The sequence below is a fragment of the Rutilus rutilus genome (genome assembly GCF_951802725.1).
Source record: "Rutilus rutilus genome assembly, chromosome: 23".
NCBI lineage: Eukaryota > Metazoa > Chordata > Actinopteri > Cypriniformes > Leuciscidae > Rutilus > Rutilus rutilus.
This window is the reverse complement of record NC_140233.1, coordinates 9,780,513-9,804,953: the sequence shown is the minus strand read 5'-3', so window position 1 is coordinate 9,804,953 and position 24,441 is coordinate 9,780,513. Positions and strand designations below refer to the sequence as shown.

The window sequence follows — 24,441 nt, the reverse complement described above, 5'->3', positions numbered from 1 at the left end:
CTATCTATCTATCTATCTGTCTCTCTCTCTATCTGTCTGTTTCTCTATCTATCTGTATGTCTGTCTATCTGTCTGTTTTTCTCTCTCTCTCTCTCTCTCTCTCTCTCTCTCTCTCTCTCTCTCTCTCTCTCTCTCTCTCTCTCTCTCTTTCTCTCTCTCTCTCTCTCTCTCTCTCTCTCTCTCTCTCTCTCTCTCTCTCTCTCTCTCTCTCTCTCTCTCTCTCTCTCTCTCTCTCTCTCTTTCTCTTTCTCTTTCTTTCAATAGCTCTGTGTTTTCAGAGGCCATGCTGTCACCTCACTCGCCTTCATATTGAATTTGCTTGGCACCCTGGTGCCAGGACACTTTTTACAATCTGGCTTTGAAGAAACAAACCCCAGCATCTTGACTTTTTGTCGTTATTGATGAGATTTTTGGGGGGCTTTGTTGTGTACCTTTTATGTTTTCCTTCATCAAAATTAGGGTTCGCACTCTCTACTCTTGGTGCATAATTCTCGGTGAAGTGGAAAAAAGGCCGTCAAAAAAAAAAAGACACACCCTTCTTTCAGTTTCGATGGCCATGTCTAATTGTTTCTGAAAATTGAATAGCATTTTTGTAAGCGAAAAGAAAGACTCCCGCTGATGGGAGGACAAGTTTTTGTGGTACAATTTATTAGCCAGGCCATGAAATTAGTAGTGTGGAAAACGGAATATTTTTTAACTACCACATTTATTTTATTTTTTATTTTTTCAATTATAATATAATAAATTTTAGCATATATGTATACACTACCGTTCAAAAGTTAAAAATGTGTCATTTTGGGGGGGATTTTATTTTTATGTTTTGAAAGAAGTCTCATGCTCATCAGTGCTGCATTTATTTGATCAAAAATACAGTAAAAACAGTATTATTGCCAATATGTTCATTACTTTTGCTTTAGTTTAAATCCTACACCGCAAGCACATTTAGCTTCTCTGTAAGTGTTCTGTGTACTACTAGTTTTTATCATTGTATCTAAAGCCTTCAGTCCCCTCAGCATTTGCTTTTGTGTGTTTGTGTGACCTCAGAGACCTTCCTGGGTTTGCTTGGGTCTAAAGGGGGTTCGGCAGCTGGCCGCTCCTTAAACACACACAGCCTCTGTGTGCACTGGCAGCCATGCGTTTCTATAGGCCTCACCTTCCCCCCGACGGTTTCCCCTCATTTCACTCTACCATCCCCCTTTAAATACTCCAGGAACTTTGCTGGGGTTCCAGATCGATCAGCTGCAAACTTGATCTCTTGAGCGAACATATATGGTTTTGCCAGAGATCAGCAAATTAGTTTTATAGCACTCCACCCTTTCCCTTTCACTCAACTCCCGCTGAAACAAGCGAGCAAGTTTGATTTCATAGAACGGGATTTGAGGAATGCTGCTGGGATGCAGTGGTGGAGTGGACAGGAGGGGTCAGTGCAAGAGGAACAATGTCCAATGCTGCGCAGCAAAGGGGAAACAGATGTCGGCAAGGTATGCCATCCAATAAAACTCCTGATTACACAAGTGGAAAGAATTCCTACCTCACTCTAAGGCAGCCATGGGAAAACTGGACCAAGCCTCTTTTTTTTGGTTGTTCACAAGCTTAAGAAACGAATATGTTACGTGTTTTAAGACCATATAAACTGTATAAGATTGTGTATCCTGTGCACATTTCGATTTGTTACAATTTCTTTTTGAAAGAAGTCTCACCAAGGCTGCATTTATTTGATCTAAAATACAGTAAAAACAGTAATTTAGTGAACCACACAAGATGCCTGATGGGCCCCCATGAAGGTCCATGGGTGTGTTTTGTGTCTCCACTCTGCAATGGTGCCATAGAAACACCGTTTTGTCACGTCATGTGTCGACGGCTTTGTGAAGGAGGTGGGAAAAACCAAACACTTTTGTAGTCTGGGGCCCCTCCTCCGTTGAAAACCCTGTCGTGGCCTTTTCAGGAGACAGGAGGCAGCTTGAAATGCATGTTCATATCACCTCCTTTGGGAAAAAAAAGTATTGTGGTGGTACTGTGTTATAGTTCTAGTATCAGATGCGTCAAAAGTCCTGCGCCTGGCCCATCACCTCGTGTTTCTCTCCTTCATGAACTGCTGTAGGCCTCTAACCTTTCTCCAGGGTTGAGAAAAGTCTGCATCCCGCAGGAAGGCGCCCGGTTTAAACCCTCGAGACGTCTATGTGTTAGGAGGAGTGTAAGAAAAATGCACCATTGTGGTTTCAGCCCACTGTCTGTGTCTGTTAGCATTCCTCCAGAGTGTCAGTGCCTCCGCTGTCTCAAACTGTGAGGAAAGAGGAGGTTTTCACAATAAGTTGGACTTTTCCAAGTATTAAAACATTAAAACAATCCATCCACAAGACCACCTTCTCTGACCGAGACAGAGGAAGTGTTCAGAGTGCATGCTGCATACTGTTCAGAATAGACTGTCTACCTTTTCTTTTTTTTTTTTTTTTAAGTAGTATGCATTGTGGAACAATAAATGTTTCACATAACAATATTACATTTCATGTTTTTTTCTTTTGATTCAGCTTGACCTCATTACATATCTCAGAAATAAATATGATTATTTTACATTTAAAATCCGGTATTGTTTAAAAGTGTCTTAAGAATGTTGAAAGGGTTAGTTCACTCAAAAATGAAAATTATCGCAGAATTTACTCACCCTCAAGCCATCCTATTCTCTGCACTTCCGTGTTCGTCAATACGTCATGCGTCGGGTCATAGGTCACTCTTCTGCCGGAACTAGACTCGCGTACGGCTGTTACCAGAAGCCAGTGATTTATAGTTTTCAAAGTTATAAATATGGATATTTTTCTTTCAAAAACACATCGCTTTGCTTCAAAAGGCCTTTATTAACCCCCTGGAGCTATGGATTACTTTTATGATCGATGGATGCGTTTTTTTGGGCTTCAAAATCTCAGTTACTATTCACTCCCATTATAAAGCTTGGAATTATTTTTTAATATAACTCTGATTGTGTTTATATGAAAGAAGAAAGTCCTTTATACCTCAATCAATTTTGAGATCATTTTCATTTTTGGGTGAACTCACCCTTTAAGTAAAGAGAGAAATGTTACAATTTTATTTTCTGTTCATTTGTCACTCTCGAAATGGAAGTGTGTTGCATCATGGGATACAGTTGTAGCGCCTCTCTGGGTTACACAGTACTTAATGCAGTTCGCTCTGCTCTAAATAAATTTTTTGTAAATGTAATAGGTTATCTGGATTTTGATAAGTAGCACGTTCTCCCAAGTAAAAATTTTTAGGGAATATTATAACAAACAAAACAAACTTTATTAATAATGCAGGACTTTTAATTATAAACAAGCCCAAAGAGACTCGTATGTCTGTGCTTTACTTTTTCCGGCTGCAATCTACAATGTGTTCATTTAGATGCTTGTTATACCATTTAAGATATTTAAGGCTTTTTTTATAAACTTAAATTTCATAAAGCTGCGTAACTTTTGAAGGTAAATGCATTTTACATTTCTTACATAGTCGCACAAGTGAGTGAAACTCTTGCACTGTCAAGCCCTGAGAATACCCTGAGAGTTCTTATGCTACTTCCAACATAGTATTTGCCTTCTCGGGGGTGGCAAATGTACCAGCTTCCCTCCCAACCCCCACGAGATTCCACCATATTGCCAAAATTACTAAGAAAGGAAGGTGCTAATTTAAAATAATGTGCACTTATTTCTTTTCCATCTCTCTTCTTACTTTCTTCACGGAGGAAAGGCAGCCACTCCGCAGGCCTGCATTACAGAAATAAATCAGGTGGACACCCCTCCCTGGCAGCCGCTGGCAACCGCCCCAATCCCAAAACCCCCTCCACCGGTCCTCACAGGAAGAACTCTGGGTTGGGAAAGACAGCGCACAGGAAGTCTTTGTTCGAAGAGCTACTTTACCCAGGAACAATATGCTGCATTAATACGCCCGTCACTCAATCTTGACCTGCTCGTTTGAGCGTTTATAATCTCATTCATCATTCAGGGAGAAGACATGATAGAGTAAACTGTCATGGGTTTCATTCTGCAAACAAAGACATCTGGCTGCAGGCGTAGGTTTTAAAATAGTAAAAAAAAAAAAACTTTGCATTTCTTAGTGTCTGATTGCAAAGGTATAGGATGTCAAAAACTCCCAACAACTTTTGCAACATAAAAAGCATGGATGCTTTCCAGTAATGACTTCATATTGAGTGCATTATATGTATTATCAAAAATGAACACTTTTATCAACTCATAATATTAGTTCAGTGAAGTGGTGAAATGGTGGTTTCGGTTATTGGAAAAAGACATTGCAAGTGTTTGAACTCAGATCAGTTGCAGGCCTTCGTAATAAGCCCGGAGAAAGTCGGTAGCTTTCGAGGTTTTTCTCGTTTCAGTTTTCGACAGTTTTTTCCAGAATGCATTTGATTAGGTGGGTAGCATTTACTGCAACTGACACCCGTTTGCTAAATGTGAAAAATGGAAAGCTGTCTATTTTGAGAAGTAGTAATGTCAGGACTGTTTCCAGAAACAGTAATTGCAACCTTTTCAGAAACAAACCCAATTCCCAGCAACCCACTTGGTTTCAACCTCCCATCTGTCACTTTCTCTTGCTTTCTCTCTCTCTCTCTCTCTCTCTTTTTTTTTTTTTTTAAGATTCAGGCATGTCCTGGCTCCACTCCCTATATCAGTTTGCGTTATTTTCTTCACTGTAATGCAACCCTTGTGACTAGAATCTTATTTTGTCACATTCACTGGAATAGGAATGATTGTGTAGCCTTTCTTTAGTGAAAAAAACACACACTAAATGTAGAGATTCAAAGAGTCATGCTCAAGCTTGCGTACTCTGTAATGACTTAAAATAGCTACTCTTTTGGCAGTTACATATTTGGTTGGGGATTTTTTTTTTTCCACAATTGGGAAATCCTAGCTGGTTTGGATTAGGATACTGCAATTATGGCAGTTCAAATATCTGAGTATTCGGAGATCTGTCCAATGCTGCATGTGGTGTACAGCTGTTTGGCGAGCGCAAACAGATTCAGGCTGATTTGTTCGTTTGTTTCCTGTTTTGTGCTGTTAATTGAAATCGTTTGATCTGACCACACATACAACTGTCAATGTTTTTAAAGGGATAGTACAGTGAAAGTGAATGGTGACAGGTGACGAAACAAAATTTATTCTTTTTTTATTCACAGGTCATAAATGTGGATGGCACTAATAGGATGACCATTCTAGAGGACAAACTACCTCATATCTTTGGTTTTACGCTGTTGGGAGAGTATATCTACTGGACTGACTGGCAGCGGAGGAGCATCGAAAGAGTTCACATTGCCAACACCACCCGTGAGGTCATCGTCGAGCAACTTCCTGACCTCATGGGTCTCAAAGCCACAAAAGTCTCAGAGACCTCTGGTAAGATCTCTCGCTTTTAAAAAGATGCTGACTTGAAATGGTTTAATGGTCTTCCTGAAAGGTACATGGAAATTCAGGACAGTGATTATATATCACTATGAGATCAATGCATGTCCATCAAGCTGATGCGTAGATCTCCATTTGTGTGTGTTCAGGCACTAACGGCTGTGCGGAAAACAACGGAGGCTGCAGTCACCTGTGCTTCCATCGGCCTCAGGGTCTGACCTGCGCTTGCCCCATGGGCTTGGAGTTGCTGAGTGACCTGCGGACTTGTGTGGTCCCAGAAGCTTTCTTGCTCTTCACCAACCGCGCTGACATACGCAGCATCTCTCTGGGCACCAACAGCAATGACGTGCCCATCCCGCTCACCGGGGTCAAGGAGGCCTCCGCACTGGACTTTGATGTTTTAGAAAATAGGATCTACTGGACTGATGTCAGCACCAAGGTATGGACTACTTTTGGGTTCATCATGATTTTAACTTGGTAATTCAGTGTGACTCACCTCGTTTTTAAAACAGAACGTTGTGGCGGTGAGTGATTCTGACATTTTGAGCGTATGATTGTACATTAAAATCAAAGTAATTTTAAAACCCAGGATTATACAAAGTTCTCTGTATCAGTGGAGGATGATAAAACGATTTCATCAGCTTCTAACCCAAAGCAGCTGTTGAGCTCAGATATAAAACGTCAGAGGGAAAGACGTCAAAGGTGTTTCACCTCAAAAGATCTGAAGAAGCCTGTCTTTTTGAATTCCTTGTGAATATCCTTGTAAAACAGTAAGAATGAATATAAGAAAATATTCAGAAACATTGCTGTGCTGGTGAAAACAAAAACAATCTTGGACCAGGCATGGAAATTCTTAAGCTGGACTTGTAGGCTGTTGAGACAAGAAAACCTTTTAAAATGTTTTAAAGTGTCTTTTGCAATGCAGCATTAAAGCATTAGCAGCTAACCGCACTACAGCCTGTTGGACTAAATGTTTTTCGAATGTTACACTTGTGTTATAAGGGGCTTTCGCACCGGGTTGTTCTAGGAACTAGCCACCAGGGTGCTTCCCCGAGAACTAAATGTTCCCCTAGGGCCTTTTTTCTGGTTGCATTCGCACCACCAGTAGGAACTCTGAAGTGACTCTGGATTCACTTTTGTTTTGACGGTGCTGAGAATGCCAGAGCCCACAGCACTCACATTCTCCATTAATTTATTCGTGTTCGTTCGGTTCAGCCCATCAGCATACACTTACGTCACTGATAGTTCCTATCGTGCTGGGTTAGACCCTACTCTGAAGTAGGAGCTGATTTAGTTCCCGAGATCCGAGAACTAAAATCCTTCTCAGTTCCTGTGGTGCGAACACACCAAAAAGTGGGCACTTCTTAGCCTGACAAGCCAGACCCACATCAAGATGTTGGGTCTGGGAACACACCATTGGCAGGGCTCAATCCGAGGGGCGGGATAAACGGTTGTCTTTCAAATTCAACCAAAATACAACCAACCAGAGCGTTTTCCCACCAGTGGAGCTAGTTGATAGATTAAACTTTTCGGCAAAACTCCGAACACATCTTCCTTTTTTAAGAAAGACTTCAGTACCGTTATTTGTTCTTTTCTCAAAGAAAAGCTTAACTCCAAGTCTTCCAGAGTCGCGGCCAAAGCTGATTCGAAAGACTGCTGTTCGCCAGCAGCAGCAGCCATCTTCTTTTTCAAGTAGCAGGGAATTCACCCGTAACCGTCACAACTCTGTCATCGTTATGTTAAGCCCGCCCACCGACTCTATACACGATGTGATTGGCCTGACTAGAGTTTGGTTTTTCCAGCTCGCAAGCCAAAGGAGAGTTACTTGACGACACTGGCTGCAAAATAAAATGTACTGCCGCTAGGGTGCGTCTAGATTTCTAGGCTAGGTACTTCTGCCAATAGTTCTAGGAACTATGAAAAGGTTCCTCCAGTGCAAAAGCCCCTATATATATACCTCACTAATCAATAGAGTGGAAATTGAAAACATTGTGTTTTATAAGGAATTGGCTGTTATTAATGCTTTTAGCATTAGTATTTAGTCACTTTTAGTCACTTTTCTTCTTCAGACTATCAGCAGAGCCTTCATGAATGGCAGTTTGGTTGAACCAGTCATTGAGTTTGGCCTGGACTATCCTGAGGGAATGGCTGTGGACTGGATGGGTCGAAACCTCTACTGGGCGGATACCGGCACCAACCGAATTGAAGTGGCCCGTCTAGACGGCCAGTACCGACAAGTGCTGGTCTGCAAAGACCTGGATAACCCTCGTTCTCTTGCTCTGGACCCTGCCAATGGGTAAGATCACTGACTTTAAAATCTGTCCTGCTCTGACTCTGACTCTTGTGGCTACAATTGTGCCCTTTAAATTCATTGCCTACCAAGTACTTCTTTCAACCTAGAGTCTGCCATCCTGCACATTCACTGCACTGCATACACAGTGTTCACTCATCCGTCTGTGATGGTTAACCATAGGCTTCCTACATTTTTTAGCCCTCTGGAAGTATTCTAATCGATAATTACCACTACTTAAATAACTGATTTAACTCTCATACTCAAACACAGACACGCTTATTGGTATTACAGTGCTTCCTCAGGGCATCAAGTTGTATGTGTGGCAGAAGACAAGTGCCAACATGCCGCAGCCCCTGCGTGTGGCTCAGAGGAATGAAGTCATGTCTTCCAGTGCCCAGCAGGCATTCCTGTGGCTTCTGAGGCACGACTGCCTCTATTAGCCGACACATTCTTCAGCATTGTCTCTTCTTACCTTAACACTAAGAGGTGTTGACTCAGTTGACTCTTAGCCCAGTGGTGTAATGAGTGGGTTGAGGGATTGGTCTCGTGTGCGTTTCACTGCTTACTTACCCATTGGGGGGAAAGTAACTTTAGTGTTGTTTGACGCAGGCAGATTAGCCCTGCTATTCCTTTTCCGTTTCTTTGCTTTTGTTAGATTCAATATTTATCTATTTAGTTGTTTGATAAATATTATTCATTTGATTTGTTTATTAATTTATAGTTTTTAAATAAATTATTAAATTAATAAATAAGTTAATGTTTATTAATTAAGGTATGGTTAATAAATATAGTTCATAATTATATAGCTAATAAAATGACTAAGAAATTAATAGTATATATTATTTCTTTATTATTATATAGTTATTTTTTAATGTTATATTTGTTTAGTATCTGTAGCTAGATTAAACATTTCTATATTAAATAAGATATATTTATAAATATGTATCAATAAACATTAATAACTTTATCTAATAATGATATTTAATAAAAGTAATTAATATTTAATAATTTGTATTAGTTTAAATGTTAAATAAATATATTTAACTATATTAATTATATAGCAAATAAAAATTACTAATAAATTAATAGTGCTCATATTTTTGTATTTTATATTTAGTTTTATTTGCTGTAGCCATATTAAACATTCATTCTTCATTCATTCATTCATTGTATTTTCATAAATGAATTAATATATAAATGAATTAATAAATATTTATATTATTATTATTATTATTATTATTATTATTATTACATATAAATAAATATTAGTAGTTTAGTCAAATTTGTATTTTTTTAATTATTTGTTATTGTTTAAGTGTTTTTAATTTAAATAAATAAATTATATTTATATTGTTTATATATTTAGAATTATATTTATGACTAATAGCGTTATTTATATATTTATTATTTTATATTTAGTAATATGTAATATTTAGTATTATGTAATATTTATGATTTATAGAATGTGTTTTCTTGTTAATATCAGCCTGCCCAGAGACAGCAGATCAAAATAAATCAAATTTGTCAGTGTGATGGCTGCTAAAGTTTATTCTAGTTTTGTCAGATATGCAGTCAAGTAAATGATTTGGGTTTGCAGGTACATGTACTGGACTGAATGGGGAGGTCGACCCAGGATAGCCCGCGCTCACATGGACGGTAGTAACATCGTGACTTTAGTAGACAAAGTGGGCCGAGCCAACGGGCTTACGATTGACTACATCGACCAGCGGCTCTACTGGACAGACCTGGACACCTGCATGATTGAGTCTACAAACATGAAAGGTGACAAATCATAGCTTTTGAAAACCATAAATGCCTCTTGAATCATAGACCGTATTACACCATCCTACCTCCTTTATTAAACTATAAAAGCATTGTCCTCAGGTTTGCAGAGGGAGATAGTGGCCGACGATCTTCCTCATCCTTTTGGCTTGACCCAGTATCGCGACTACATCTACTGGACCGACTGGAACCTGCGCAGTATTGAGCGGGCGGACAAGCGCAGTGGCTTGAACCGAACCGTGGTGCAGGGGCACCTGGAGTATGTCATGGACATCCTGGTTTTCCACTCCTCTAGACAAGATGGCGCCAACGAGTGCTCGCAGAACAACGGCCAGTGCGCCCACCTCTGCCTAGCATCCCCCTCTGGAGCCCAGTGCCGCTGCGCTTCCCACTACACCCTGGAGGCAAACGGACGCAACTGCAGCTGTGAGTTTTTTAAACGAGACATATCAAGTGTTCAGTGTTGCTAGATTTCTATCATTGTTCCTCCTTTGGCTTCTAATTATTTTTGCACTCAACAATTTGGCTAGGTTTTTTGCCTTGCCAATATTTTTGCTAAATGTATTGTTATTAATAGTAATAATGATTTATTATTCAATATTTTATAATTCATATAAATATTATTGCATAAAATCCAATCAATGCATTTTAATCAGGGTCCAACAGTAAGGAAAATGTTATTAAATAAATTAAAAAATGTTTTTATGTATACAACTACAAATTATTATTTTATATCATTGTTGTTCATAAAATGTTTATGTATACTACTAGTACTACTGATTATTATTTAATAATATTGTCCTTATTGTTGAACCCTAATTAAAATGCATTGTTTTGATATGTTTTTATATTTTAGCAGCCATCAGGGCTTAAGTAATCTATGGTCTTTCAGCCATAAAGTTCACTAGGTTTTACTTGACATTAAAGTGAGTCATGGGTTTTAAGATGCAGTTGGCAGATTGAAATGGCATTAGAAAACAATGGCTCCCAGCCATGCATAACTCAGTCATATGCATTTAATTCCTTATAAGCTTAAAAATGACTGAACTTGGATTAAACAAGCACGCCAGGGAGCCCGGTGAGAGCATTTGGCCAAGAGTGCAGAGGTCTTGGCAATGCTAGTGTGTTTCTACTTTTTTAAGTCCCTCTTGTTTCTTCATTCTTTCATTGCCTGGAGGGGAAGGCTGATTGCGTTTAGTTAGTATGATTGCGTTTAGCTGACCTTCACCTTCTGATCAGAGGAATGAAGCTGGCTTTGAATTGTCCATTGTTGACCTGTGCTCTTAAAACTTAGGTTTCATTCCTTATTCTTGCCTCCCTGTTGTTTTGCTCAACAGCGCCCTCTAGCTTCCTGCTCTTCAGCCAGAAGAGCTCCATCAGTCGAATGGTACTGGGAGAACAGAGTCCAGACATGATTCTACCAATCCACGTTATGAAGAATTTGCGTGCCATCAGCTTTGACCCCTTGGAACGCCTGGTCTACTGGGTGGATGGCCGACAAAACATCCGCAGGGCCAGGGATGATGGCACTCAGGTGACAGTTCAATCAAAGAACATTGATGTAACTTGATTATAATACTCACCTGAACTGCTCTGATTGCAACAAATATTTATTATTTAATATATTATTTACATATGTTTCAATTAAATTAGTTTAAAAAAAATAGTTTTGTTGATGATAACAAATGTTATTAGTATGTTGATAATACATTTTGTTGTTGTTCTTAATATAAAAATTCATAATAATATTAGTTATAATATATTCATTATTATTATTATAATTTAAAACCATTTCTTAATATCTGATCCACTTCTGTATTATCTTCATTTTGCCATACTGATAGGCAATTATTTGTGATCAATTAAGTTAATCAGCATACCATATGTTGACGGTCCTAATTTAAAATGATGTCATCTGATTTATCAGACGTCCACGGTGATGACCCCAGCCAGTCTTCACCCGAAGCAGCCTCATGACCTGAGTCTGGACTCCTACAGTCGCACCGTCTACTGGACCTGCGAGAGCACCAACACCATCAACATCCATCGCATGGACGGCGACGTTATCGGAGAGGTCCTGAAGGATGATGTGGACAAGCCGCGTGCCATTGTGGTGAACGCTGAGAAAGGGTACGATTATTAATTAGCAGAATAAAGTATAGGGCATGATTATTACAACCTGCATTCAATTTAATTGCTCATCCAGTCCAAAACCTCAGGGCCAGATTTTGTTTTTCACCTTTGGTTTGGCTCCTTTTCATAAACATAACAACACCTTATCAATTGTTTATTGATATATGGCCTGCGGACTTGAAATTACAGCATAGAACTGGATACCCTAATGACGGCGCACTTCGCCATTGCTTTCGTATTGTCGGAAAACTCTTGATTCCATCCAGGCCTCTCCAATAGCCAAATATGTGGAACAGATGGCCCTCTGTGGTCCTCGTGCTGCGGCGTTCGCTAGCGGCTCGACCAAGCACAGGCGTTGGCTGCGTGCACTGTAATTGTGTGTGTCCCATTGTTAGTGTGACCGTCATCAGTGGGTTTTCTATTTATGTCTCAACCTCATCTTGGTGGGGTGTAGGGGACTTATCCCATAATAGTGGCAGGATAGAAAAATGATGGCACAAAAACGAGCATGTAATGTGTGTCTGAGATCAAGCTTGTGTTTTCACTGTTGCACTTATATTTAGTTGCACATTTTATCCCCTAAATTGTAGATGTCTGAATAGAATGAGTTTTGTCATGCCTGTTAGTGTTTTCATTTTAGTTCACGGTTTAGTAATTTTATGTGCTTTTGTCTTTTTTTCCCCTTTTTTAAAAATATATTTCTATTTATTTTTCATTTATTTTTAAGTGTACGTTTACATGACAACGATACGGAAAAGTGTTTCCTTAGCATTTTTCGCGCACAGACGACAGTTCAAACCCCATTCACACGGATCCGCGAGAACTGTATTCTGCTGCCAGGCCAGTAGTTGGCAATGTCACTTTGTAAAGGAACACTATAGACTGAACACGTAATATGCATGCGCATGACGTCACCGTTTTCACAAATCCGTTTTGTAGTTTACACGGAGACAATAATGATATGGTTTTAAAAACTTGCGCTTTGAAACCCGTTTTCTGGCCCCTAAAATGCAGTTGTCATGTAAACGAACAGCCAAAACGCAGTTTTGTTCGGTGTCGTGTAAAGATTTAGTTATTTTAGTACTTCAACTTATTTCAGTGTAAAAAAGTAATATTTTTGTTTTAATATATAATTAAATTTAAGTTAATATATAGTTAAATAATATATAATTAAACAAGTTTTTAATCTAATTTATATTTTTATTTCAGCTAACGCTAACACTGGCCTGTTATGGTTTGTTTTGTGTTTTATATAATTGATAATCAACTTGGTGTTAAAAGCACAGATTAAAGAAATGTTAATCGGTGGATCTGGATCCAAAATGCTGTCAAAACCAGATCAGATGGCGATTTAAAATGTCGTAAAATTAATGAAGCATTGGTTTACCTAGTTTTTCAGATCGTTCAGGATCAAAACATCTTCAAAGATGTTAGCATAAGGTTTTGTTTAACATGCAGGTGGGAAATGTACATTCCCCACACTGAAGTCAGGCTTTGGCAAATGTTTAGTGAGTGCATTACACTCCATAGTGCTCTGACTCAGAGAAGGCATCTTCAGATCCATCAGCCAAACCAATGTTGGGGTTTATTCATTTCTTCTGTCCCCTTCTTAGCATTGGAAATGTATCAAATAAAATGTATATCGCCCCTAAACTTTTCCCAGAAGTAACTGTTTTTTTAAGCTGTGCTATTTTCTCATTTTTAATGACACTCAGACACTGAATTGGCGTCGATATCGATATTGCTGTTCAGTTTTTTTTTTTTTTTTTTGAGCCGAACCAAATTGCTAACAGATGCAAATTGTGTTTCTCAGACAGCAACTGAAAACAAAGGAGCAAACGCACCTTTGAGAGTTATCACAAACTAGTCTAGACATAACATTAGGGCTAAAGGGCTTTTGTGATGTGTGAAGATACACAATTCTCCCACACAGTCAAAACAACATGGCCCTATCAAAGTTGTTCTTTCTATTCAACAAATGAGCGTTTATCCAAGCCTACAGATCATATGTTGGTTATTTAATGCAATAACATAAATTACTACAAACACTTTTATTAGATGTTGAAACATCTTGAAAGATGTTGTTTATAGAATCCAATTAAAATCACTTTGCTTTCACTACATTTTACTTTATTTGGAAAAGGGTATGTAACTTCCAAACCTTTTTTTTTCAACAGCTACATGTATTTCACTACTGTCCAGGATCGTTCAGCTAAAATCGAAGGTGCGTCTTTGGATGGGACGGAGCGTGAATCCCTGTTCACGACTGGTTTGATCCGCCCCGTGGCTCTGGCTTTGGACAACAAGCTGGGCAAGCTGTTCTGGGTGGATGCAGACCTGAAACGGATTGAGAGCAGTGACCTGTCTGGTAAATACTAATACATTTTGGCTTACATTTCAAATACTAATTTTATATCAAACTGAATTTTGAACAGTTATCTAATACAATTATAATATATAAAAAAATATATTTATATATATTTAAAACAATTTTTATATAATAGGGAAGTACTGATATAACAAATCTGGCCAATTAATAAGCCATTAATTATTTTATGTTATGCCCAATATTAAAATATCTACACTACTTTACCAAGCTAATTACTGTAAATGTCCAATATCAGCCAGTACAATAAATAGAAAAGAATCACTAAAATCAGCCAATAAACTGTTGTAACAATCAGTGTCGTTATTGGTAACTAAAACTAGAACTATTAAAATATAAAAATAAAGCTGAAATCAAATCGCATAAAAAAAGGTTTAAGGTTAAGTACTTAAATTTAATTAAACTAAAACTGAACTAAATATAGCTAATATATAAATGGCTAAATATTTTAGAATAATAAAAAAGGGAAAAAATAAACATGGATATAAAAATAAAAGCCAATTCAAAATATATAAAAATGTATAGATAATAATACTAAATTAACAATTTATTGTGCCTTATTATCAGCATTTGAGTGAAAGTTGAGTTTTGTACAATTATAAAAACAAACATTGTGTTGGTTGTAATATTGTACCAAATGTCATGATTTAAGACTTGAAAAACGAAATGTTCCCATACAACTCAATGTTAGTGATTTATTTTGATGTCAGAGCGTTGCCAGAAAGAGTATGTCTTTTCCCTCACTACGTAACCATGTCACTGAATCACAGGCTCAGAATGTTTTTGTTTCCTGTCTTGTAGTGCATCGCCCGCGGGCAAATTGATTGCGATCAGTTCTGAAGTATTCTGGAACACCATGTGAAATAAGGACAACTTTCTGACCTCTCCAATCAGATTTGATCCTCTAAACATGTCAAATGACAGCTATGGAAACCAAACAAATACAGACAGAGAGCACAGGCCAGGTTCAATCTAGATTTACGCTGTATATGTTCAATAGCGCCCAGTCTAAACTAATCAAAACAGTATAGTCTGTGTTGTCTAAACATGGTATATACATTGACAAAACTCTAATAAAGAATTTGATGGACTGTAACATAGTTCATTCTTCTGAGGTTATTTAAGTGCGTTCGTCACCGAAAATCACTGACTTGTCTGATTTCTCTTACTTATTTCCAATGAGCTGCCAGTAAGCAAAGTCTCTCCAGATGCTGAGCTCTGATGTTTGATGTTAGCATGAGACAGATGGTCACACCTTAAGCCATGGCTAATCTCCTTGCGCAACAGAATCCCTCTGCAGCCAAATGACCAACACAAAGGCTGAATAGATATGATTTATAGCGCGACACAGGGAAAAACCTGAATTATGACTCTGCGGATCTCTTTGTTTGCTTTCCAGGGGCCAATCGAATCGTTCTTCAGGACTCCAACATCCTTCAGCCTGTCGGTCTGACAGTGCTGGGCGATCACCTGTACTGGATCGACAAACAGCAGCAGATGATCGAGCGCGTGGACAAGCTGACCGGAGAGAAGAGGACCCGCATTCAGGGGCGACTCCAGTACCTGACCAGCATCCATGCGGTGGAGTACATGGAACCAGAGGAGTTTGGTAAATTCACAGTTTCTTACATTTCTTTAAGACTAAATCATTAGCTCTGCTCCAAAACCTTGTGAGCTATGTGCATAAAATAATATAATATAATGATTTATGTTGTATAGATACAGAATATAAGATGTCAAGTTATTTACAAATTTAATTTAATTTAATTTAATTTAATGATCTACTATTGTATACAAATATAAAGATATTATAAATTATAAGAATAACATTTTGCATATTATTTACTTACTAACATAATATATATATATATATATAACAAATTTAAGATATTTTGAAAATATTCATTACATTTAAGAAGGACTAATTAAAAGGAATGTACCTTGCATATTATTCTATTATAATTACTTGTGTGTTTATATATATATATATATATATATATATATATATATATATATGAATATTTTAATTTAATATTTGTATAATTAAAATATTAATTATTTAAGAATTCTATATTAATATTAATATTAAAGTGTTTATATATATATATATATATGCGCACATATGCCAGCAAAACACGAGTGTGTAAGTCATTGTTTTAACCTGCATTTCACCTTGTTTGAGCTGCAAAAATCATATGTTGGCAAAAATCTGTATAATTATGTAGTTAATGTCCACATGGCTTCAGAGTTCCTATTATTAAAGAGTATAATTTGTCCTTTAATCTCCCTAACAGCATCCCACCCTTGTTCCCGTGATAACGGAGGCTGCTCCCACATCTGCATCGCTAAGGGCGACGGGACGCCACGCTGCTCTTGTCCCATGCACCTGGTGCTGCTTCAAAATCTACTCAGCTGCGGAGGTACATTAGACATATATATATATATATATATATATATATATATATACACACACACATATCTGTGGCATGAAACCAAAAATGCACAAATCGTTTTTTATGTATCAGCGCTAATTGCATTTTTACTCACAACCTCCGTCAGAGCCTCCCACGTGCTCTAGCGAGCAGTTCACCTGTGCTACTGGTGAGATCGACTGCATCCCCATGGCGTGGCGCTGCGACGGCATCGCCGAGTGCGCAGACCACAGCGACGAGATGAACTGCCCCATCTGCTCCGAACTCCAGTTCCAGTGCGACAAAGGCCAGTGCGTGGACTCTCAGCTCCGCTGCAACGGAGAGCCAGACTGCGCAGACGGCTCTGATGAACTGGATTGCGAAAGTACGTTCAACTTTTCCGCAGCAAAAGAGCAAGACAAGCAGCTCTCCTTTACAAAAGGATGTGCAAATACAATTTAACTTACCTTTTGAATTACTTTCATACTTTCAAATGAAATCAGCTCATATAAATCAATAGTTTGCTGTGTGAATCAGTACAATTATTCTGAAACAACTCACCAGTCAGTCAGACAAATCACTGAATCATCACTGGAGAGGTTAAAATTATTCACTTGAGTCATTTAATGAACAGCATTTTTTTAATGTCCAACTCGATTTTGGGTTGAAAAACGTTATAGGCCTGGTTTCACAAATTAAGCCAGGATTAGGCCTTTGTTCAATTAGGACATTTAAGTAGCTTTTATAAATGTGCTTAGAAAAACATTACTGGGTGTGCATCTTGAGACAAAACAATGGCACTGACATATTTTAAGGTATGTCGCTGCAAGTTGCTTTCAGTTGAAACAGCTCAAACATGCATTCTGGTCTGGAACTAGGCTTAAGCCTTGTCTGTGAAACCGGGGGATAGTATTAAAAAAAACTTAAATAACTGTCTTGTTCATATGACAATGTATAGTTAAAGAAAGAGTTTGACTTTTGTTGCAAATTCCATTCCATTCATACATTTATGCTGCCTCTTTTTTTTATTTATACACTGAAGCTGTTTTAATTGGCAGTCTCTTATCTGTCCTCTCCCTTTTTTCCCCCATCAGCCATTTGTATGCCTAATCAGTTCCGTTGTGGCAACAACCAGTGTATCCTGAAGAAACAGCAGTGTGACTCCTTCGCAGACTGCACAGACAAATCTGATGAGCTTTTCTGTGGTACGTTGATCATATCATACCAAAAACAGCATATGGTGTTTGACCATGCATACATAACTTGGTGATTGAAACGATTCCTGCAAGGCGAAAACATCCGTTTGTCTTATTAGCAGATTTCCCTCCGCCCCCCAACGACCTCCCGCGTCACACCAGCACCATCGGCCCCGTCATCGGCATCATCCTCTCTGTCTTTGTGATGGGAGGCATGTGTTTTGTGTGTCAGAGAGTCGTGTGTCGCCATTACAAGGGCCCCAACGGAGGCTTCCCCCACGAGTACATCAGCGGGACCCCTCACGTGCCCCTCAACTTCATCGCACCCACAAATTCACAGCACGGTACTTTTACAGGTAAAGGTCTACTGTTTGATAGCTGCTGCAGTCTCTTAAGGTGAATGGTTTCTCTGCCTGTGATGAGTCTTGTGTGTGATGAGTCTGTCTCGCTGTGGCACAGGTATTTCCTGTGGGAAGTCCATGATGAGCTCAGTGAGTCTCATGGGCAGCAGCAGCAGTGGGGCGCCTCTCTACGACAGAAATCATGTGACAGGAGCTTCATCCAGTAGCTCTTCCAGCACAAAAGGAGCTTTCTATCCGCAGGTACTGCAATATTCATCAGTTTATTGTTTATAAGAAAGGGCCAGTGTTTATTGATTTAATTCCATCTAGGGAAAAAGGGTTTTGTATTTTAAATTAAATGCTCATTAATATATTTTATATTGTCTGGTTTATTGTTGTTAATGCCATATAATTTATTTTTCTTTTCTTTTCTGATCTGTGTGTAGATGCTCAACCCTCCTCCATCACCAGCAACAGATCGCTCACTTTACAACGCAGAAGTCTTCTATTCGTCCAACAGCCCTTCCACAACCAGGTCTTACAGGTGGGATTTAGTACAGAGATCCTGGATGGATGAGTGGATGGATGGATGGATGGATGGATGGATGAGTGGATGGATGAGTGGGTGGATGGATGAGTGAGTGGATGGATGGATGGATGAGTGGATGGATGGATGGATGGATGAGTGGATGGATGAGTGGATGGGTGGATGGGTGGATGGATGGATGGATGAGATGAGAAGAGTGGATGGATGAGATGAGTGGATGGATGGATGAGTGAGTGGATGGATGGATGAGTGGATGAGAACAGGGATGATTAGATGAGTACATGGATGATTAGATGTGTAGATGGATGGATAGATGAGTAGATATGTGGATGGATGGATGGATGGATGGATGGATAGATAGATAGACAGATAGCTTTATTAGATAGATAGATAGATAGATAGATAGATAGATAGATAGATAGCATTATTAGATAGATAGATAGATAGATAGCATTATTAGATAGATAGATAGATAGATAGATAGCATTATTAGATAGATAGATAGATAGATAGATAGATAGATAGTATTATTAGATAGATAGATAGATAGATAGATAGATAGCATTATTAGATAGATAGATAGAATTATTAGATAGATAGAATTATTAGATAGATAGATAGAATTATTAGATAGATAGAATTATTAGATAGATAGAATTATTAGATAGATAGAATTATTAGATAGATAGATAGATAGATAGATAGAATTATTAGATAGATAGAATTATTAGATAGATAGAATTATTAGATAGATAGAATTATTAGATAGATAGAATTATTAGATAGATTGATAATGATAGATATGTACTTAGTAAGTTAGATAAGTAGATGGATAGGGAATTGGATAGACAGACAGACAGACAGACAGATAGACAGACAGATAGACAGACAGATAGACAGACAGACAGACAGACAGATAGATAGATAGATAGATAGATAGATAGATAGATAGATAGATAGATAGATAGATAGATAGATAGATAAAAGGATGGCTGAATAGATGACTCTGCTGATGGACACATAGCTCAAACGTCTCCTCCAGTTACTGATCTGTGAATCTTTCCCCTTGACAGGCCATATTTGATGCGAGGGGTCGCGCCCCCCACCACCCCCTGCAGCACAGACGTGTGTGACAGTGACTACACCACCAGCCGCTGGAAAAGCAATAAGTACTACATGGACCTCAATTCAGACTCTGACCCCTACCCCCCGCCCCCCACGCCCCGCAGCCAGTACATGTCAGCGGAGGAGAGCTGCCCTCCCTCGCCCTCCACCGAGCGCAGCTACTTCCACCTGTGCCCCCCGCCCCCCTCGCCCTGCACAGACTCCTCATGACACCCGGCAAACCGCCACGCTCTGTACATAGTTTTAAATAGTTAAAGAAACAAAGATTTTATTTAATTTTCCACACGCTTTGTTCAAGAAACATTTCAGCTTTTTGGGAGGAACAGGAAACGTTTTCCGGATATTTCCACCCAGAGTTACGTGAACAGCGGTCGTGACAGGACGAGGCTTGCACGAGTTAATTATATTATGACATCGTTTTTAATCCCCCCCCCCCCCCCCCCCCCCCCCCCAATTCACTACAAGATCTTCAATATATAAGAATATGAACTGAAATGCAACCGTGTCACTGTTTCAGGATGGTTATGATTTAATCATCTTTTTTTTTCATAATACCAATTATAAAGAAGTTTAATTGCGAACCAAATCGTCTATATAACACCAAAATCATCCGCTGCAGAGGAATTGTACATATGTGTAATTAAGTAAATAATTCATGTTTTTCGTAATGGCAATGAGGTGTTGTTTTGATTATGTTCTATGTGAATATGATACTATTCCAAGCATATGTTTGGTTTGTCCTGTTTACCAAAAGTGTGTTTGCTGCTATTGTACATAAATCTTTTACTGTAAATAATGACAAATGAAAACAGCCAGCTAAAATGTTTTGTTTATATAATGAGAACTGACCATAGACCATTGTAAAATTGTTATTAATCTCTTATAGAAAAACATACATGTGAAATGCCATTGCTTTGAAGGAGTCTTGTTTAAAAGTCTTGTCTTAAAGGGATAGTTCAACTAAAAATCTTGTGAAACATTTCCCCCGTGAAACATTAAAGACGATGTTTAGCAGAATGTCCAAGCTGCTGTTGAAAGTGGATGGGGACCAAAAAGTACCGTAAAAGCATCATACCAAACCATAGTAATTAAGATAAGTAATTATTAACTATCTTTCTTGGCAGCCGTGGTCACCATTCACTTTCATTATATGAAAAAGAGCAGCTTGGACATTCTGATAAACATCTCATTTTGTTTTCTACAAAAGAAGGAAAGTCGTAAGGGTTTGGGACAGCATGAGTGTGAGTAAATGATGACAAAATGTTCATATTTTAGTGAACTATTCCTTTAAAGAAGCGGAAAGTCACCTGCTTTGTAGTGAGCTACATGGATTTATCAGATCTCATGGACTGAACTCATTGTAGGTGTTTAGTAAAAAAACTAAAAAATAATAATTATAGTAATAATAATAATACAACAGTAAAACTAAGCTATGATTTAAACAAGGATATGTGGTTAATTTTACTGTAATATTATGGTAACAAACTGCTTTTTTTAATTCATGAAATGCAATTTTCCGATTTTGTGGTAAAGTTGAAGAATCAAACTGTATTTCCCTCTTTATAATGCTAATTCGATGGAGATAATGTTTTTTAGGTTAAAACGTCTTGTAGCACACATTGAAATGCCATGCATGTGTGTTTAAAATGTACTTTTTTCTCTTTGCCAAATTGAGCACTTACATGAAATTACATGTGCATAACTAGAATTCTAGATCTAGAAAAAACTACAAGATTGAGTTTCACAGACTGATTACATTAGTTGTTTTTACAGATAGCCACACAAAAAGACATATAGCAATGTCTTTTAAGGCAAATATTAGATGAAAGGAAATAGTCAATCTAGAAAACTCAGCAAAGACCAGTTTAACAGGTGATGCAAATTATTTTCCAGAGTTATGGATCTCATTAAATTGCCCTCAAGGTAACACTATTCATCGTGAATGTGACTGAATGGAGATTATTAGGATTTTTATACCACTTTGGCAGGTCAGCGCTTTGACTGAATCTGTCTATATCGTACCATCCACTCTCGAAGAGCTTTTTGCTCATCGGTGCACCACCAATGTCTTTGTTTTGTGTACAAAAATGCCTCATATAATGCACACTTGTGACAATTTTTGTATCAAAAGCATTTTTATATATAATAAAGGTTCTATTTTAAGAAATGCAATATTGTCTTCTTTAACATGGTGATTGTTAATGCAGTATTATGTCTCATAAGCTGTAAAAAAAAGTTGCTACCTTAAATTTTTAAGTACAATCAACTTGGATGTTTGAGTCATTTTAACTTAAACTGACTTTTTTTTTCTTTTTAATGAGTTGAATCTTGTATAACATAAAAAAAGTAAAAAAAAAAAGACTGCTTAACTTATGTTGATGAGCAAGCAGTGCAACAACATATGTTGTCATAACTTATTGATCATGAACTCATATTTACATATAGGTAAAGTAACTTGCTTATTCAGCTGTGCGTAAAAAATGCCTCAAATCATGTGGCTTGTTAAAGGCAGATGTGCTTTTATTTCTCTAAGTGATCCGAAAATCAAAAAAATCCCTTAGATTTACAGTGAACAAAGAGCCAGAGGCTTCAATAAGGCAAATGTTAATTGAATTGAGCACGGTGTGTCTCAGTCCAGTGGTAAACCAACAAACATGACCAAGAATGCAGAAACACTTTAGATTTAGATCATTCCAAACAGAGCTTTATGAAATGTTATTGTTGAACGTGACATTGCTGTAGTGGAATTGCGTGTTACGGTAATAAAATAAATCTGTGTTTGATCGTTGCCAGTGGTTCGGGATTTCAGCCATTTTGTCTTCTGCTGCCCTCATGTGGGTGAAAACAACAACAAATACAAATGAGGTTGGTATGGCCCTCTTCCCCTCTCATTTTTATATTAAAATCTTATTCCTATTTGGAAAGTCTTAAATATATTTTCTTTAGTTTTTAGTCTTTAGAAAATAGTCTTCGCCTATTTACCCCGTTATACAGAAATTTGTACATATATACATAATTTTTTGGGGGGGTGGGGGGATATTACCTGTAATAGTACGATTCTCTTGAAAGACATTTGCCCTTACATCATTATTATTTTTTAATAAATGTTTCCATCAGTTTATGAATGTATTACAAATGTCGCTTCACAAAGGCTATAAAAAAATGAGGCCCAATGCTACTTTACAGCAGTTGGGAACTACACGGCCATTCCCCCTTTCTCATTTTTCATCTTAAAGGACTGTCTTCAGCACTTGACAGAAGTGAACACATGTTGTCAGGCTCCTGACTGGGCTGAAGGGGGTGGGGAGATGTCGACACCCCTCCATGTGCCCATCTGTCTGTCTTTGTTTATGATCCATGTAGTAGAGGAGTCAAAAACACGCCTTGGAAAAAAGGCACATTAGAACACGTTTATACATGTCAGGCGGGAAAGAACCCACGGCATCCTGGATCTCCTGATTATACATTTAAAAATAAAATTGTGTAGCAGGCCACGTTTTGCCTAAAATGCCTGGTTTTATATATATATTAGTTTTATTTATTTAAATATAGATATTTTTTATTATTAGTCAGCAATCAGATACAGCAAACTACTTTCTTTAGGTCTGGTACAATTTTTGGCAACTAAAACTATTAAAATGTGTTCAATTCCATTAAGTAAAATTTTTTTTAAAAAAAGATCTTTTTTTTTTTTAAACGTAGAAAATGAATGTAAAAAATGTTTTGTCTTGGCAACTAATTGAAATAAAATAACACCGATTGGAGCCCAATATGTACAAGCACCATGCAAACTAATCCGTGATTAATAACCCCAATTATATAATTGTCCCCAAGATTATCATTCTCTTCTGAACAGGCAATTCTTGTGCAGAGCTTCAAGTTTCATTCCTTTGAGTGTTGTTCATCTGAGAGCAGATAGTACATTCAGAAGATATATGAAGAGAGCAAAATACCAGACCAAACTGTGCAATCGTGATAACTGCCTCTGTCTGATGAAAGATGGCATGAGAAACATCTTTCTCACAGCCCCGAAAGCACAAAGTGCTTCTTAACATTCATTTTACACAACTTTCATGACATGATCTTTGATTAGTAGAGACAGGATTTTGTTAGACAATCATATGCACATGTTTGATTTTTTTTACAGAGTAAAACCGCTTCAGTAGATTCATGGTTTTTGTCATAGAAACCCACGTCAGCTCATGGCAGTCCGTAATCAGAAACACAGTGGAATCATAGGGTTAATTTGACACATGTGAAACACATTAAACATGGCTGCTTTTACTCTACACAATGAATCCATTGCAGATTTTGTTATGATTATGGAACATGCAACAGAAAATAGATCTTGCATGTCTGAAATACAGCCGTCATCAGCTGTAACAGATCAGTTCCACAGCCTGATGCTGTAGATTTATGCCTCACATTTAACATAAGGGTCATACGTCAGATCCCATTTGCCATGCTACACTAAACCCGTAATTGCCTGTCTGCACTATGGATAGGCTATAGAGCATAAAATGGGGCCCTGACCTTTTGACCCATATTTTATCAAAGGGCGCAAGAAATAGAAACATAAAAAATACATAAAAACAAAAGAAAGATAGATCAGGTTCTCTTAAAGGGATAGTTAAGTTCACCTGGAAATAATCATTCACTATTCATTCATTCATTCGTTTGTTTTTGCGTGAACTATATCTTAAAAACACGCTTATTTTATACTATATGGGTTGGTGTGAATTAAACTCCTGTTTTATGTGATCAGCCCTTTGAAATAATGCCTTTCTGGCAAATAATTCCAATCTGGCTGCTCCATTCAGTAATA

General features: G+C 37.9%; 1 protein-coding gene across 2 annotated transcripts in view; it reads left to right on the top strand.

Annotated features, from left to right (window-relative positions):
- Positions 1-21,777, top strand: part of lrp5 (low density lipoprotein receptor-related protein 5) — a 57,436-nt gene extending 35,659 nt beyond the window's left edge. The window contains exons 9-24 of one of the 2 annotated variants that reach the window (XM_084396959.1): positions 5,180-5,396; positions 5,552-5,841; positions 7,472-7,698; positions 9,293-9,477; positions 9,580-9,903; positions 10,815-11,011; positions 11,405-11,607; positions 13,788-13,978; positions 15,396-15,605; positions 16,291-16,416; positions 16,556-16,792; positions 17,502-17,612; positions 17,726-17,959; positions 18,063-18,205; positions 18,391-18,488; positions 19,565-21,777. In XM_084396959.1, the coding sequence (XP_084253085.1) occupies positions 5,180-5,396; positions 5,552-5,841; positions 7,472-7,698; positions 9,293-9,477; positions 9,580-9,903; positions 10,815-11,011; positions 11,405-11,607; positions 13,788-13,978; positions 15,396-15,605; positions 16,291-16,416; positions 16,556-16,792; positions 17,502-17,612; positions 17,726-17,959; positions 18,063-18,205; positions 18,391-18,488; positions 19,565-19,826 (3,255 nt within the window). In that variant the 3' untranslated portion in view covers positions 19,827-21,777. Of the gene's footprint in view, positions 1-5,179; positions 5,397-5,551; positions 5,842-7,471; positions 7,699-9,292; positions 9,478-9,579; positions 9,904-10,814; positions 11,012-11,404; positions 11,608-13,787; positions 13,979-15,395; positions 15,606-16,290; positions 16,417-16,555; positions 16,793-17,501; positions 17,613-17,722; positions 17,960-18,062; positions 18,206-18,390; positions 18,489-19,564 lie in introns of both variants that reach the window. The other variant, XM_084396958.1, reaches the window with a different exon arrangement.
- Positions 21,778-24,441: the final 2,664 nt, after the last annotated feature.